The sequence below is a fragment of the Mesoplodon bidens genome (assembly GCF_964165515.1).
Source record: "Mesoplodon bidens genome assembly, chromosome: 11".
In the NCBI taxonomy this organism is placed as follows: domain Eukaryota; kingdom Metazoa; phylum Chordata; class Mammalia; order Artiodactyla; family Ziphiidae; genus Mesoplodon; species Mesoplodon bidens.
In genome coordinates, this window is record NC_138167.1 from 23,100,648 (window position 1) to 23,119,442 (window position 18,795).

The 18,795-nt window shown below is 33.5% G+C and overlaps 1 protein-coding gene across 5 annotated transcripts in view; it reads left to right on the plus strand.

The window, feature by feature from the left end:
• CCDC91 (coiled-coil domain containing 91) overlaps positions 1–18,795 on the plus strand; it is a 419,640-nt gene that overhangs the window by 350,971 nt on the left and 49,874 nt on the right. For all 5 annotated transcript variants that reach the window (XM_081249365.1, XM_081249363.1, XM_081249362.1 and 2 more), the window contains one exon: positions 12,983–13,096. In XM_081249365.1, coding sequence (XP_081105491.1) covers positions 12,983–13,096 — 114 coding nt within the window. The remainder of the gene's footprint in view (positions 1–12,982; positions 13,097–18,795) is intronic.

Consider the following 18,795-nt stretch of genomic DNA (forward strand, 5'->3'; position numbering starts at 1 on the left):
TAATTACCTTAAATGTAAATGGACTAAATGCTCCCACCAAAAGACACAGATTGGCTGAATGGATACAAAAACAAGACCCATATATATGCTGTCTACAAGAGACCCACTTCAGACCTAGAGACACATACAGACTGAAAGTAAGGGGATGGAAAAAGATATTCCATGCAAATGGAAACCAAAAGAAAGCTGGAGTAGCAATTCTCATATCAGACAAAATAGACTTTAAAACAAAGACTACTAGAAGAGACAAAGAAGGACACTACATAATGATCAAGGGATCGATCCAAGAAGAAGATATAACAATTGTAAATATTTATGCACCCAACATAGGAGCACCTCAATACATAAGGCAAATACTAACAGCCATAAAAGGAGAAATCAACAGTAACACACTCATAGTAGGGGACTTTAACACACCACTTTCACCAATGGACAGATCATCCAAAATGAAAATAAATAAGGAAACACAAGCTTTAAATGATACATTAAACAAGATGGACTTAATTGATATTTATAGGACATTCCATCCAAAAACAACAGAATACACATTTTTCTCAAGTGCTCATGGAACATTCTCCAGGATAGATCCTATCTTGGGTCACAAATCAAGCCTTGGTAAATTTAAGAAAATTGAAATTGTATCAAGTATCTTTTCCGACCACAATGCTATGAGACTAGATATCAATTACAGGAAAAGAGCTGTAAAAAATACAAACACATGGAGGCTAAACAATACACTACTTAATAACGAAGTGATCACTGAAGAAATCAAAGAGGAAATTAAAAAATACCTAGAAACAAATGACAATGGAGACACGACAACCCAAAACCTATGGGATGCAGCAAAAGCAGTTCTAAGAGGGAAGTTTCTATCAATATAATCCCACCTTAAGAAACAGGAAACATCTCGAATAAACAACCTAACCTTGCACCTAAAGCAATTAGAGAAAGAAGAACAAAAACATCCCAAAGTTAGCAAAAGGAAAGAAATCATAAAAATCAGATCAGAAATAAATGAAAAAGAAATGAAGGAAACGATAGCAAAGATCAATAAAATTAAAAGCTGGTTCTTTGAGAAGATAAACAAAATTGATAAACCATTAGCCAGACACATCAAGAAAAAAAGCGAGAAGACTCAAATCAATAGAATTAGAAATGAAAAAGGAGAAGTAACAACTGACACTGCAGAAATACAAAAGATCTTCAGAGATTACTACAAGCAACTCTATGCCAATAAAATGGACAACCTGTAAGAAATGGACAAATTCTTAGAAATGCACAACCTTCCAAGACTGAATCAGGAAGAAATAGAAAATGTGAACAGACCAATAACAAGCACTGAAATTGAAACTGTGATAAAAAAATCTTCCAACAAACGAAAGCCTAGGACCAGATGGCTTCACAGGCGAATTCTATAAAGCATTTAGAGAAGAGCTAACACCTATCCTTCTCAAACTCTTCCAAAATATAGCAGAGGGAGGAACACTCCCAAACTTATTCTACGAGGCCACCATCACCTTGATACCAAAACCAGACAAGGATGTCACAAAGAAAGAAAACTACAGGCCAATATCGCTGATGAACATAGATGCAAAAATCCTTAACAAAATACTAGCAAACAGAATCCAACAGCACGTTAAAAGGATCATATACCATGATCAAGTGGGATTTATTCCAGGAATGCAAGGATTCTTCAATATATGCAAATCAATCAACATGATACACCATATTAACAAACTGAAGGAGAAAAACCATATGATCATCTCAATAGATGCAGAGAAAGCTTTCGACAAAATTCAACCCCCATTTATGATAAAAACCCTGCAGAAAGTAGGCATAGAGGGAACTTTCTTCAATATAATAACGGCTATATATATGACAAACCCACAGCCAGCATCATCCTCAATGGTGAAAAACTGAAACCATTTCCACTAAGATCAGGAACAAGGCAAGGTTGCCCACTCTCACCACTCTTATTCAACCTAGTTTTGGAAGTTTTAGCCACAGGAATCAGAGAAGAAAAGGAAATAAAAGGAATCCAAATTGGAAAAGAAGAAGTAAAGCTGTCACTGTTTGCAGATGACATGATACTATACATAGAGAATCCTAAAGATGCTACCGAAAAACTACTAGAGTTAATCAATGAATTTGGTAAAGTTGCAGGATACAAAATTAATGCACAGAAATCCCTGGCATTCCTATATACTAATGATGAAAAATCTGAAAATGAAATCAAGGAAACACTCCCATTTACCATTGCAACAAAAAGAATAAAATATCTAGGAATAAACCTACCTAAGGAGACAAAAGACCTGTATGCAGAAAATTATAAGACACTGATGAAAGAAATTAAAGATGATACAAATAGATGGAGAGATGTACCATGTTCTTGGATTGGAAGAATCAACATTGTGAAAATGACTCTACTACCCAAAGCAATCTACAGATTCAATGCAATCCCTATCAAACTACCACTGGCATTTTTCACAGAACTAGAACAAAAAATTTCACACTTTGTATGGAAACACAAAAGACCCCGAATAGCCAAAGCAATCTTGAGAACGAAAAATGGAGCTGGAGGAATCAGGCTCCCTGACTTCAGACTATACTACAAAGCTACAGTAATCAAGACAGTATGGTACTGGCACAAAAACAGAAAGATAGATCAATGGAACAGGATAGAAAGCCCTGAGATAAACCCACGGACATATGGTCACCTTATCTTTGATAAAGGAGGCAGGAATGTACAGTGGAGAAAGGACAGTCTCTTCAATAAATGGTGCTGGGAAATCTGGATAGGGACATGTAAAAGTATGAGATTAGATCACTTCCTAACACCATACACAAAAATAAGCTCAAAATCGATTAAAGACCTAAATGTAAGTCCAGACACTATCAAACTCTTAGAGGAAAACATAGGCAGAACACTCTATGACATAAATCACAGCAAGATCCTTTTTGACCCACCTCCTAGAGAAATGGAAATAAAGACAAAAATAAACACATGGGACCTAATGAAACTTAAAAGCTTTTGCACAGCAAAGGAAACCATAAAGAAGACCAAAAGACAACCCTCAGAATGGGAGAAAATATTTGCAAATGAAGCAACTGACAAAGAATTAATCTCCAAAATTTATAAGCAGCTCATGCAGCTCAATAGCAGAAAAACAAACAACCCAATCCAAAAATGGGCAGAAGACCTAAATAGACATTTCTCCACAGAAGATATACAGACTGCCAACAAACACATGAAATGATGCTCCACATCTTTACCCATTAGAGAAATGCAAATCAAAACTACAATGAGATATCATCTCACACCAGTCAGAATGGCCATCATCAAAAAATCTAGAAACAATAAATGCTGGAGAGGGTGTGGAAAAAAGGGAACACTCTTGCACTGCTGGTGGGAATGTGAATTGGTACAGCCCCTATGGAGAACGGTATGGAGGTTCCTTAAAAATCTACAAATAGAACTACCATATGACCCAGCAATCCCACTACTGGGCATATACCCTGAGAAAACCATAATTCAAAAAGAGACATGTACCAAAATGTTCATAGCAGCCCTATTTACAATAGCCCGGAGATGGAAACAACCTAAGTGTCCATCATCAGATGAATGGGTAAAGAAGATGTGGCACATATATACAATGGAATATTCCTCAGCCATAAAAAGAAACGAAATTGAGCTATTTGTAATGAGGTGGATGGACCTAGAGTCTGTCATACAGAGTGAAGTAAGTCAGAAAGAGAAAGACAAATACTGTATGCTGACACATATATATGGAATTTAAGGGAAAAAAATGTCATGAAGAACATAGGGGTAAGACAGGAATAAAGACACAGACCTACTAGAGAATGGACTTGAGGATATGGGGAGGGGGAAGTGTAAGCTCTGACAAAGTGAAAGAGCGGCATGGACATATATACACTACCAAACGTAAGGTAGATAGCTAGTGGGAAGCAGCCGCATAGCACAGAGAGATCAGCTCGGTGCTTTGTGACTGCCTGGAGGGGTGGGATAGGGAGGGTGGGAGGGAGACGCAAAAGGAAGGGGATATGGGAACATATGTATATGTATAACTGATTACATTTGTTATAAAGCAAAAAAAAAAAAAAGCTGTGAGAAGCTTCTATAGTGTTACTTCAGAGGAAAATCATAGCCTTAAATATTTAAATTAGAAAGTAGAAAAGACTGCAAAATAATGAGCTAATAACACTTCCAATTTATTAATGAAGTTAGATAAGAAAGAATAGAATTATCCAAAGGAGATAGAAGGAAAACAATAATAAAGGTTATGACAAAAATGCATGACATAGATTAGAAAATTTACAAATACTAAGCTGTCATTTTTTAAAGACATAAAATTTACAAATCTTTCACAAGATTAATGGACGAAAGGGGAATGTTATTAATGAACATTATCAGAGGAATGAATCTTTATTTAGGATAATGTAGATCCTATAAAAATTTTAGAGATGATATAGCAATATAAATAACAATACCAATCAACTGTAAAGCTTAGATGAAATGAAAGAGTACCAAAAAAATATAAATCCCAGATCTGATGCAAGAAGAATTAGAAATGCTAAATAGTTCTGTAGCTGCAGAAGAAACTGTATCTGTAGTTTAAAAATATTCATTTATCTCTAAAACATAAATGTAAATACTCCCCTCCCAGTAGATGGAGTCCTGTTTCCCTCCCCTTGAGTGTTGACTGGACTTAGTTGTTCATATCTGATGAACAGATTATAGAAAGGGAAAAAATATTAACTTTATGTTAGAGACACCTTGCAGATAGCCCTTTAACCAAATGACCAAAGTTAACATTGACAGTGATAAATTATGTTTAATGCCATGTTGCCCCTGATATGATACAATGAGAGTCATTCTTCACCTTTATGGTATTCTTCTCCAAAATTCATAACCCCAGTCTAATCATAAGGAAAAAAAAAAGGCAAATCCAAATTTCTTCAAAATACCTGAAAAGTACTCAACAGTGTCAATATAATAAGGAACAGTGAGAAACTACCATAGATTGGAGGAGACTAATGAGACATAATGTGTGAATGCAATGTTCTGCCCTGGTTTAATCATGGAACAGAAAAAAAGGCATTATTGGAAAAACTGATGTAATACAAATAAAATCTGTAATCTGTTTAATATTACTATATGATACTATTTCTTAGCTTGATAAATGTACTGTAATTATGTAAGATGTTAATAAGAGAAGAAGCTGGATTAAGGGCATATGAGAACCCTTGTACTATCATTGCAAGTTTTTGGTAAACCTAAAATTATTTCAAAGTAAAAAAGTTTCATAATTTTTTCTAACATGTATCTAGTTAAAAAGAGCAGTTTTACCTACTCCCTTCTAAAACCTCACTGAAATAAAAACTCTGAAATGGAGCGCTAAATGAGAAGTGGAGATGACTGAGAAGACCAACGTACAATATACAGTGTACATTGTAGGAACTCCCAAAGGCTTACTCATTGGTGGCACCAGATATCTCTAGAAGTGAAAATGAAGGTGAAGCTTCAAATAGAAGGAAAGTTTGGAAGTCTGTTTAATAAACCATTAGATTCCCACTTATTCTCCGCCAATTCTGGCAGAAAACTGAGATTAGTTCTCTGGAAAAAACAAAACAAACAAAAAAAAGAAATAGAGGGTCTTTAGACCAGGGATCACCAAGCACAGTTGAAGCTGTAGATGCTGTAATGAAATGGGGTTGGGAGGACAGCAAGGGGAAAAGGTTAAAGCTGCTTATTGAGAACCTTAGCCATTTTCCCCATCACAGCTCTCAGAATACTAACAACCAGACAGGAAATTGGAAGATTCTTTTCTGAGGAATCTAGTCAGCCCAAGATAAAAGACTTAAATGTATTGGTATCAGAAATTGCCCCAAGGAAACAACCCAGCCAGATTGCTCTGCTATTAAGATCACAGTCCATAAACCACAACTGCAAGCACAGAGATGTTACTCAGCATTTTAGTACTCTACTCTTTAAACATGAGCAAATAGTCAAGTATGAACAGGTAATTTCCCATGAAAAGCAGAAAATAAAACAGATTCTATGGATATATGAAAAGTTTAAAAAACTTATTAATTTCCTCAAGGGTAAGAGAAGATTTTGCATCTATGAAACAGGAAGAGGATGCTTTTTTTTTAAGTCAAATAAAAGGATTAGAAACAAAATACAGTAGAATGTTTAAAAAAACAACAAGATTCAGAAGATGAAGTGATAGAAGTCTTCCAGAGAAAATTCTATAAAAATGTTATTAAAATATAAAAATTGTATAAAAATTTTATTCCATTGAAGAAATGGAAAATAGGAGTGAAAAGACTAGAAAATATGGCAGTCAGTTCAGGAGGTTCATTAGCTGAATCATAGGATTTTGAGAAATAATAATTAAAAAAGCAGAAAATAGAATGCAGGAAACAATATAATAATAATAGTAGCAGTATTAAAGTAAATCTTGCAGAACTGAAAGACATTATTTTCTAGATTGTAAGATATGAATTTCTAGGTAGGCCTGTAACTAAGTTTGTTGTTACATTTTTGAAAAACAAAGGTAAAGAAAATTAACAAATGTTCTCATAAGAGAGAAAAAATTTGTGCAAATGATGGGGAATCAGAATGTAATCAGACTCCTCAATAACCTTGAAAACTGAACAGATTTCCAACCTAGAAATTCACACTTAGCCAAACTATAAATTAAGTGTGAGGGTAGAGTGAAAGCATTTTCAAGACAAAGGAGATACCAAAGCAGTTCTCATGTGCCTTTTCTCAGGAATCTCCTGGAGTAGGTACTCTATCAAAACAAAGAAGTAAACCAAGAAAAAAGGATCCAGTGGTATCTAGAAAGCTGAAGATAACAGCTCAAGAGAGATGTAGCGAAAGACCTAGAAAAATGACTGAGGGAAATCCCAGAATAGACAGCTATGTAGCAGACCTAGAGAACAACCAATCCAGGTTGGAGATATGTCCACGAGATTTGTCTCCAAGAAGATAAACATAATAGAATGCCTGATATCTTTGAATATATTGAGAAGATAATTAGACAATTAGATAAGAATTTTGGAATTAATGTTTAATACATACTCGCTTAGGCCAATATAATGTGGCTGTAGTAACATTGTATCATTTCTGAGCCCATATCTAAGAGACCTTAAAAGACCTTTCACTCTTCTTTTACAATTCTGCCCAGCTGCTATGTGAAAAATCCCGAGCTAGTCTGCAGGAGCCGGGAGCCCACAGGAAGGAGAAACAAGCCATCCTACCGTAGGCCATCCTAGTAGTAGTGGCCACATCAGACCCAGCAGTTGATTGCAGATACATGGGAGAGCCCAGCCAAGACCAAAAGAACTGTCCAGCTGAACCCAGCTCAGATTGCCAATTTACAGAATTATGAGCTAAATCAGGGATTGGCAAGCTCTTTCTGTAAAGGGCCAGATATTAAATATTTCAGGCATTTATGGGCCAAGAGGCTTAATTGATAATATTATGTAGGAGTTTACGTTAACCCAAGAAAAAGCAGATATTCACAAATTTTTTTATTGATGAAATTCAAAATGTAGTATTGATAATAAGGATAATTTTTCATAGTGTAGCTCTACTAGTGAGAAGAATAGAATTCTCTTTGGGGAAGATAACATTTTGCTAATTGTGGTTCAATTAAGTATCCCTATCATCAAAAATGGTTACAAATACTCATTTATTAATGCTAATATGTAATGAGCCTACATATTTCATCTTTAAGAATGTATTTCACACAAATAGGTACTGGCAAATACTGATATCTGTCAATGAGCATATGATTTTAATTGAGCATATTCATTAGTTGAGAAGCATCTATAGAATCAGGTTCTTCTATTAGTATTTTCCATTTAACATATCATTACAATGCAGATTATTTCCAGTTGAAAGTTAGATGAAAGCTCCTCAGTTGCCCAGTGCATGGATTTTGAAATGTGGAAATTCCATTTGCAGTTGGATCAGTGTGTGAAAAGCACTGATGGAGCTGTAGTGTGAGTTCATAAATTCGTGTAGGAATAGAAGTCTCACTTGATTTTTTTAACTGTTGATGCACAGGAAGTGCATACAGCAGCTTGACTTGACTTATGATTCAAACACTCATTTTCTAAGGTACATTTCCACAACTACGTGCAACTTCTAAAATAATACATAATTAGATAATATGCATTTGTCATGTATAGAAACAAAAAATAAGTGCACTATTGCCCTAGAAAAATCTTTGATACTGTGTTTTACGGCCCACAGATCAAAACAAATTGATTGCTGTGATTTGTTTCCCATAAATAATTTAACTGTGTTTACAATCCTTAACTAAATCGCACTGATAAAGAACAACCTCAGACCGTTTATTAAGTCACAATCCCATTTTTACTGAAATGTATGGTGGATTTAATGGATACTAAAGCATAACTATACTTTTAAGCAATGAGGAGAAATCTTTTAATCTTAAACAAAATGTTATATAAGCTTTTAGCCCTAAATGACATTCATCATGACATATTTAATTGTAACAGTATAGAAACTGATCCCAGTCATTCATTTTTAAAAAATGAGTATGTAGAACTCTTTCTTCCACACTTAAAAACTAGTTATATAATCCTTTGGATGTGATTTCTTGCACATATTTATTTTTAGACAAAAAAATATTTATGATGAGAAGTGTTAACATATATTTTAACAAACCATAACACATATGCAAATAGATATTTTTCCCTCCAAACTGTTTATTTTAGAGCAGTGCTTCTCACCTGGAGGGGATCCAGTGAGCAGATGCCAAGTATGCTGCTTATAACAGGACTCCCACCTCCACCCCCAGCAAGGAATTGTCAGTAGTACCAAGGTTGAGAAACCCTGCCCTAGAGAATATATCACATCCCAGGGGTTTGGCCATTACTAAAATATTCCGGAAAACATTCTTTCAGAATTGTCTTGTTTGGATATACTCATTGGTGGCAAATCTTCATCTCTTGTGAGGTATATTTTATTTTAGACTAATTCTCATGACTCACAGGGACAATTTAGTTCATTCATGGAATTCAACAAAACATGCAGGCAGATATTTACACACACTTGAATATGCACACAAAATTCATTAATCATTTCTAAGTAATTGATAATTTGGGCTGGTTAGAAAATGGAAGGCTTAAACTTTACTTTTTTTTTTTTTTTTTTTTTTTTTGCGGTACGCGGACCTCTCACCATTGTGGCCTCTCCCGTTGCGGAGCACAGGCTCCGGACGCGCAGGCTCAGTGGCCATGGCTCACAGGCCTAGCCGCTCTGTGGCATGTGGGATCTTCCTGGACCAGGGCACAAACCCGTGTCCCCTGCATCAGCAGGCGGACTCCCAACCACTGAGCCACCAGGGAAGCCCCTTAAACTTTACTTTTGTATGATATTCAAAGATATTTATTGACAAGTAGTATTTATTCATTTTTTTTCATTTTTATTTTATATTGGAGTATAGTTGATTAACAGTGTTGTGTTAGTTTCAGGTATACAGCAAAGTGATTCAGTTATACATATACATGTATCTATTCTTTTTCAAGTTATTTTCCCACTTAGGTTATTACAGAATATTGAGCAGAGTTCCCTGTGCTATACCGTAGGTACTCATTGGTTATCTATTTTAAATATACAGTGTGTATATGGATTTCACAACCTTGACTGTCACTTAACTCCCAACTAGGGAGGAGAGAATCAAGGAAACTTTCTTTGTAAATATTCTTCTTCAACTCAAAAATTAGGAAAGGAGGATCCTCAAAAATGTGGACTGAGCAGACAGTGTAAACTCGCAGCCCCTTCCCCCCTAAAAAAAATGTTAACTGAAGAACATAGTAGCTAACTCTTCATGTTTTTTCTGGATATATCCCTTTTATTTAAATTGATCCTTTTGCCTTCAACCAAACAGATCTAGTCAAATTTACTTATATGACCCTTACTAGATGGAAATTCTGGTTGATATTCAGTATGATATGGATTTATCTTTTATATTCAAATAATCCAGGTCTACAGTAGTTTTAAAATTATAAAACCCTTGAAAACCAAGGATTTCTGTAACTTGGCTGTTGGCAAAACCTGTCCTGAACTAATGTGAAACTTATACTTTTAATTTACCCACATAGTGTGAATATTCATACCCTTCACTGAAGAACTATTAATGTGTTTTATTTCAGGGGGCTTAGTAATATATGCACTACTTTTTGCCTTTATAAAATCTGAAAATTTTCAAATTCCAAATTAGTAAGTATGAAACCAATAGAAATTATAATAATAGATGCTTTTATTTTAAATAATCTTTTTTTGTCCTCATTTTTTTTCAAAAATTACTATAGATTTTCATAATGACGTATCACCTCACACCAGTCAGAATGGCCATTATCAAAGTCTACAAATAATAAATGCTGGAGAGGGTGTGGAGAAAAGGGAACCCTCCTACATTGTTGGTGGCAATGTAAATTGGTGCAGCCACTGTGGAAAACAGTATGCGGGGTTCCTTAAAAACTAAAAAGAGTTACCATATGATCCAGAAATCCTACTCCTGGGCATATATCCAGATAAAACTCTAATTTGAAAAGTACATGCACCCCAGTGTTCATAGCAGCACTGTTTACAATATCCAAGATATGGAAGCCACCTAAATGTCCATTAACAGATGAATGGATAAAGAAGATGTGGTACATATATGGAATATTACTCGGCCATAAAAAAATGAAATAATGCCATTTGCAGTAACATGGATGGACCTAGAGATTATCATATCGTATGAAGCCAAATAGAGAAAGACAAATACCATATGATATCGCTTATATGTGGAATCTAAAAAAATGATACAAATGAACTTATTTACAAAACAGAAATAGACTCACAGACATAGAAAGAAAACTTACGGTTACCAGAGGGGACGGGAAGAGGCATAAATTTGGAATTTGCGATTAACAAATATACACTACTATATATAAAATAGATAAACAATAAGGACCTACTGTATAGAACAGGGAACTATATTCATTATCTTGTAAAAACCCATAATGGAAAAGAATCTGAAAAAGAATAGATATATATATACATATAACTGAATCACTTGGCTATACACCTGAAACATTGTAAATCAACTATGCTTCAATAAAAAATTAAACATAAAAAATACTATAGTTTTTTGACTAATCTTTTCAGATAATCATGAAAACAACTTTATATTTTATTATTTCATCAATGGAACTAAAGCTTAATGTACTTAGTGATAGAAAATAAAGAGTAACAATTGTCAAAGTCTTATTATAGGGCTTTTGAGATTTGTGACTTAACTTTATATATTAGGGAGGGAATCCAAAAAAATATGAGTCTACCAATATTAAAGTGGGAAGAGGACACAATCAAGCAAATGATAAGAGCTAATATGTATATTGCTAATATTTCTATGAAAAATGCTGCATATCACATAATCTTTTAAAATGCAGAATAAAGTTAGATATGATTATCCCTGAAATAAGTGAAGATTTAAAAACTGGTGAGACTAAATGTAATCAGGGTTGCAAGAAAACAGCTATTCTCTTGGGCTGCTTATGAGAAAAAATTGTACAAAATGTCAAAAGCTGTAAGAGAGATCAAAAATTATATCCCTTGGACAACATGATTCTACCTCATGAATTGAAATTAAGGAGGTATCTAATATGCACCACAAAGTTACATATATGGATGCTTGTCACTGCTTTATTAAAAACAACCAAAATATCCATGAATAAATATTAGTAAAATAAATTATTATACATCCCAGTAATGGAATATAAAATCATAAAAGAATATATAATTACTTTAAAATATTCAAAATGTATTTTGAATGAAAAATGCCAGAGTTAGAAAATAGTATGTACAGTTTGAGTCCCATCCTCTTTATACCCAATTTTGTATGGGTGTGTGTTTGTTTTGTGTTCATATTTTTATGTATTTACTAATTTTCTATAGTAATATATTCATAGAAAATTCTTACTACTTCATATTTTTTAGATTTTATATATATATGTATGTATTGATATATATGTGTCTGAAATTAATCGGGAAAAACTAAACGAAAACATATATACACTACAAAGTGAAGGGTCCTCAAGAATAACAAAATAAGGGAAATACAAGTGAGAAATTTCAAGGCATTTTCTAATTGATAGCCTGTTCAAAAAAAGGATGGTACCTTTGTAGACAAATGGAAGTTATAGAAGTTTGTTGCATTCTTTCAGTCCATGAAATGCTATTTTAGCAGAAAATATTTCCTGGTTTTTGAGAAGTCTTACATATTTCTTTTTCAGAATTTTAGCCTTCTTTCTCTTTATCTGAAAATTTGAACTCTCTCAGGGTTCTTGATTACTATTTCAGTAAAATGGGGAATATCACTTTTTCCCTAGATTTCTCATTTCATATATTAGCACACAGGGTAGAATTCTTACCTCTCATTCATGGTGTCCAGCTCTCAACATCTTAACCTGGCAGAAGAACTAAACTAGCTGTAAATCTTACCACCCAGACCACACTTGATTATTGTATGATGGGAAAATTAAATGTGAATAAAACAGCCTAGAGCATTAGGGTGTTCTTGGAAGAATAAACACAAGTTGGAAGTCTTATGTGGACAGTGCAAAGTACAGGAAAGCAATCAATCATGTAAACATCAAATGAAAGGTTGGTAAGGAAGCCATTGGAGTCGGTCAGGCGCTCCCTGCAATAAATGGCTTACTCCATTTCTTTTCCCTTTCACTCAGTTTAGAAAAGTGAATTCTGTGGAATCTCTAACAGAACCCAAAAGATTTTGTAAGTTCTTATTCCTGTTTAAAGGTATGCTTTGAACAGAATGAGCTCAACCCACTGAAGAGGGTTTTTAGTTTATATAAAATGGGCACAAACATGTCATAGCACATACCTCCCTGACTTTTTTCATCCTCCCACAAACAGGAAACTGTTAAGGCAGCAATAATAGAAGAGCAAAAGCGAAGTGAAAAGGCTGTGGAAGAGGCAGTGAAGAGAACAAGAGATGAATTGATAGAGTATGTAAAGGAACAGAAAAGGGTAAGTATCCCCTGAAGGGTTTTAACTTGTGCTTCCACAAACTGAAGCATTGGCTTTGGTACAATGACATGAAATTTTAAAATATTTAAAATGTCCTTTGCCATCTAATTTAGGAATCTTCATCTAAGATTATTTTTCTGATATAATTATATATGCTAATAGTTAATGTCTATAAACATAAATTCCATCTGTCAACAAAAACACACTGGATAATTTCTTGCTGGATTGCTAGAAATGACCTATAGCATTTTCAATTTAACTTTACACTTGCGAAGAAAGTAAACAGTTACAGACTTTTAGTTTTTGGGCCATAAGTTTGTTATTTCGTATAATATTTGTCAAAATTTGTATGCACTCATTAGGCCTTCGGACTGGGTTAACACCACTGTGGTTCTAATAGATTTTATTATGGTTATCAAGGCTCTTCTGCCATAGTTCCATTTCAAAAACAAAATTCAGAATGTGCTTGTCACAGTTCAGAATGCATATTGGAGCTTTACAAAATAAACGTCATTTCAGTACAATGTGGTTTTATTAATATGTGAGTCTGAGCAGTGGCTGGAAATAATGGACTTAATAGCTTAATTTGTAGATTTTTCAACAAATCTTTATTCTTCTTAAGTAGTATCCAAGATGAGAAACACTTAGGATGACTTAGGAATCTCTGTAATAAGCATATTATATTACAGTATATTATATAACATTATATGGTGAATTTTCTCACATACTTTTATGTCTCATTTACATGTTTAGTATAACATGTTATATATTATAAAGTATCATATTTAAAGACTATATATTATACAATATATAGTATTATATAATATATTATAATAAAATTATAAATAAAACATAAAACATAGTGTGTATGAGGATATTTGACACAATTGGTGGTCAAAATGACAAATAAAAGATTATTCTTCAGTTGACAGTTAAGTAGAAGACTAGGAGTGTCATAAAAACTCATGATACCACTTTAGTTCCATACTCTTAATTTGAAGCCAAGTTTGGTATGATACAAAGGAAATTCTTACCCCTCAGTAGCTACCATTAGGTTTCAACAAAGCAGAGTTTGTCAGCAGAGTAAAAAATTGCTAAGTAGGCTTTTCAGATAACTTAACCACTCACAGAAGCATTTCATATGGGATTAGATCTTTGGGCACGTTATCTCAAGGTGTTTTTAAAAGCAGTTTCGCCCAAACAAATTCCCAATGGGTGCGTAACCTTCTGAAGAGAAAATTCTGAGCCAGATATAGTCAACTGACTTTTCAGGAAATGATATATTCCCAGAAAACTCCTATTTCTATATGTATCCCCAAGGAGTTTATGTTAAATAACCTGGTTCAGAAGCAGCCATACAAGAAAGGAATTATAGATGCTTTCCACATACACACAGGAATTGTGATAGTGAAAGAACACAGACTTGAAATAAATTCAAGAAGTCTTGTGGATGTATCCTTTTGGTTTTTTTTTTAAACGGAAGTGTAGTTGATTTACAATGTTGTGTTTGTTTCAGGTGTACAAGCAAAGTGATTCAGTTATACATGTATTTTATATATATATATATATATATATATATATATATATATATATATATATATATATATATATATATATATAAATACTTTTTCAGATTCTTTTCCCTTATAGGTTATAACAAAATATTGAGTATAGTTCCTTGTGCTACACTAGGTCTTTTTGGTTATCTATTTTGTATATAGTAGTGTGTATATGTTAATCCCAAACTCCTATGGATGTATCCTTTTTTAACCATCTTTTCTTAATAATATATGGCCAATTCTTACTTGAGCACTAAATTTGGACAAGAAGTTATGTAACATAACAAACCCATTCATAAGAGTATCTTAGATGAATATTTCTTTGATCAAAATGGAAATTTTTTCTTAAAAAAAACTTTAAAATCATGTATTACTTTCCTCTCAAAAGAAGCCTTGTGGCTGCCGTAGAAACATTTAAAATGAGAGCAGGAAATGCCTTTACAGGAGTTACCCGGTCCCTGTGTGAGGTAAATTAGCCCTTGAAGAGAACTGACAATGAACTCTGCCATTTAATCTGTGTTCTTGAAATCATATTAAAGGATTAGTGTCTGTTTATGTTAGATAAACTAGTATTACATTTAGAAATGTTCATTAAATAACAACAAAATCATGACAATATTACATTCTGTGCACCAGAGTTCCACTTCTCTATGCTTGTTCCTTTATATGTTAAGAACTATAAATTTAATACCTGCCTTCCAGAACAGCTGTGAGTTAATACATGTAATAAAATAGAACAGCTAGAGTATGGTCTCAATATGTATGTACATTATTGAAGAAAAACAGAAAGGCCTAGTAGCATTATTTTTTGCTAATTAAAAGTGTGCTTTTCAGATTAACGTTTGGCATTGTATTTCCTCTGAGGTTTACAACATGATTCTAATAGTTTATTCCATTCTTGTTACTAGATTCACAGAAGATTAAAACTGATTTAATCACTATATTAATAGGAAGCTTATTACCACCACTTTGGGATTTGAGAGTTTTTTAAATAACACATATTGTGGAATACTTTTAATATTTGAATGTTTCCATCTCTCCAAACAGAAAAGCTATAAAAAAGGAAAGTGGATAAAATATTTGAAATGAAAGTACCAACCAATTACTAGATCTCTTTTTTATATAACTTTTTAAAAATTAAGATTCTCTACACTCTGATTCTTTTCCAAAATGGATTTCAGTGTTTCAAGTTAATTTTTATGAATTTTAGGGGCTTGGAAGTTTTTCACACACACACAGAAAAGACATCTCATAACTTATAAAGTAATATTTAGAAGAAACAAAAGGGTTTTTTTAGCAAATTCATAATCTTTTTTCTGCTTCCAAAAGACTAAATTAGGGCAACTCATCTCTACTTCTTCCTTTGTAAGATAGATTTCTGTTTGCATCAGAGAAGAACACTTTTCCAGAACAAAAATTTTCCTTTCTCTTCTCCAGCTTTTTTTAACTAGAGAGTCAACTTGAGATTTTCAACATTAGACACCTCAAAAGCCCTGTAGACCTTGGTTCCAACTGGGCTTACATTCCAGTCTGTGAAGTAATCATCCCCTCTTGAATTTTTCCAAAATCTTTGTAAGAAGAAGTCTAATGTTGTGTTAGTTTCTGTCTTTATATGTCTTTTGTCCTAACCAATCTTTGCTTTAATATCATTTTACCCTTACCAAATTCACTGAAAGGCTGAAATGAAGACTCTTTTCTCTACATCTTTTCCTTCAGTCTTTTACTTTTAAAAGACAGAGAAACAGAATGAAAAATCTGAAATGCCTAACTTTTCAAATAACTTATAATTTATCCTACAATATTAAATGCAGTAGAATTACAAATCACCACAGAGGATAACATTGCTTTTTCTGGGTATCTACAATCAACAAGTTTTTAATCAGTGATCCAATCCTTTTGAGTATTAAAATTATACTCAGAATTAGAATTAGAATTATACTAGGATTAAAATTAGAATTATACTGAGAAAATGTTTTACTTTTAAATGCCATTTACCAGGGGTTTTTTGGTATCAAATCAATAGGGATGTCCCTGAACTTTGTAAATACTTATATTCATCTGGTCTAAACATCTTAGACAGGACAAAGGGGCTACTTATACCTATATTACCTATGTACTAATTATGTGAATCATAATTTACACTGAAATTGCATCCTAAATTATTTACTAAGTTGGATACATGGTACTTATCCTGTTACTCCAAGTTCTAATAATAATCAAAGGTTAAGTGTAATCAAATCCAAACAAAGAGAGCTTTTGAAATGATCAACCAGAAAAATAATTCAAATTAATAATGGATCTGTTTCAGTGACTATCTTATAAGTGCCTTTCTTATAGGTATTCTAAATGATAGTATTAAAAAATCCTCTGTAAGATCTATCTTGTTAAACCCAGAAAATAAAATTATTATATTGAGTTCACAAATTTAGTATGAAACTGAAAAGCCAAAGTTTTGCAGTCTCAGTTCTCATAATTTTTTCATTAGTTGATAGAAATTGTCTCATTTTTTAATGAATTTAGAAATTTCCATTATAATTTGTATAATAGAGAGGGAAAGGTAAACAGGAAAACCTAAAAAGATTTTAAAATATGCTCAATTTATCTGAGAATCAGCTAGGTATCCCCAAGTGCAGTGATTTATATTTAACAGCCATAATATGTTTTATTAAAACTAAATTTTTTGTTTCAAACTCTCTTGAATCATTACAAGTTCTAGATTAAGGGGTTGCAGATACACCCCATGGGTCAAATTTGGCTTGCTGTTTTTATAAATAAAGCTTTATTGAAAAACACAGCCACATCCATTTGTTTATGTGCTACTCTTTGGCTGGTTTCATGCTGCAACAGCAGAGTTGAGTAGTTCAGAGAGACCATGGGACCCACATAACCTAAAATATTTGCTATCTGGCCCTTTACAGAAAATCGTTTGTCAACTCCTGCTCCAGGCTATAAACATAATCTTGAGGAGAAAATTTCTTCCTGTCAGCCCTTTAAAATATTTATTCTTTCATTAGGCCTCATTGTAACTAGACAATTGAAATTCCTAAGGTGCTGTTCTGGAAAAGATTTCTTGATATTAATTGCCAGATAAGGCATTATAACATTTTAGGCCTGGTCATTAGTGACATAAACTTTATTTTAGACTAAAGGAGGTTGTAGCAAAATGAGATGGGAAAGACCACATCCCTTGACACTTCCCTAGGGAGGAAGAATTTGTGGTTGAAAATGACCTATGGCCCTTGGATTAGAATGAAGTGTTCCAACCTATCCCACAAGTTAAGAGTGTTACACATGAGCTTGCTATGAGGGAGGAAGTGTGAATAACATTCAGCAAGCAACAACTACTCACAGCCAAGCAATGATTCCTAAAAAATAAAATCCCATCCAAATGTAATAAAAGATTATTTTTTTTTCCTCTTAAGAACCAGAATTATGGCCTGTATTTTCTAAATCACCTCCAGGAAAATAATCTTCACATTAGAGGATCCTTTTAATTTAGATCTTTAAAGAGGAGTAAGGAGCAGTTATCTTTACTTCAAAGTTTTTGTGGTCAAAGCATTGTTATAATTTCTTAATTCTAAAAGGATTCATTTAATCCAGGTTTTCTACAATATTCTTGAGTGTTTGCATCTCAAACTGTTTAATAAAAGGCAATATTTGGCCAAAATGAACTCTCTTTGGTTTCTGTTCAGTTATACAGTTACTTGAATTAAACATGATTTCAAGACAAGTTACTGAATATCTTGTGGTGCCCTACTTTTTTCCTCTTAATAATTTGGGAGTTGGATGAGCTGGTGTCCAGTGCCTCTTAGAGTTCTAAACTATGTTACCACTGTGAGTAACATTTTCCTTGATAGATGATGAGTCTCCACAGGGGTTTTTAAGTCTTGGTATAAATCACTTGCATCATAGTAGTTATTTTGTGCATAATTTATACATCAGTGTAAGGAAGTGACACTTCTCTGGCATTCCCCAACCTCCTGCGCCTTCTCATCCTAATCGATTGGCCTTGCTTCTGCTTGTCCTGGGGCAGGCTGTAGAGTTGCCTATGCAAGATGCAGCTCAGTAGCAATTCAGCATCTGCCCTTGTAAATTTTGCTATGGGTCTCATATTAGAAAATGCTTTTATCTGACCAAGGC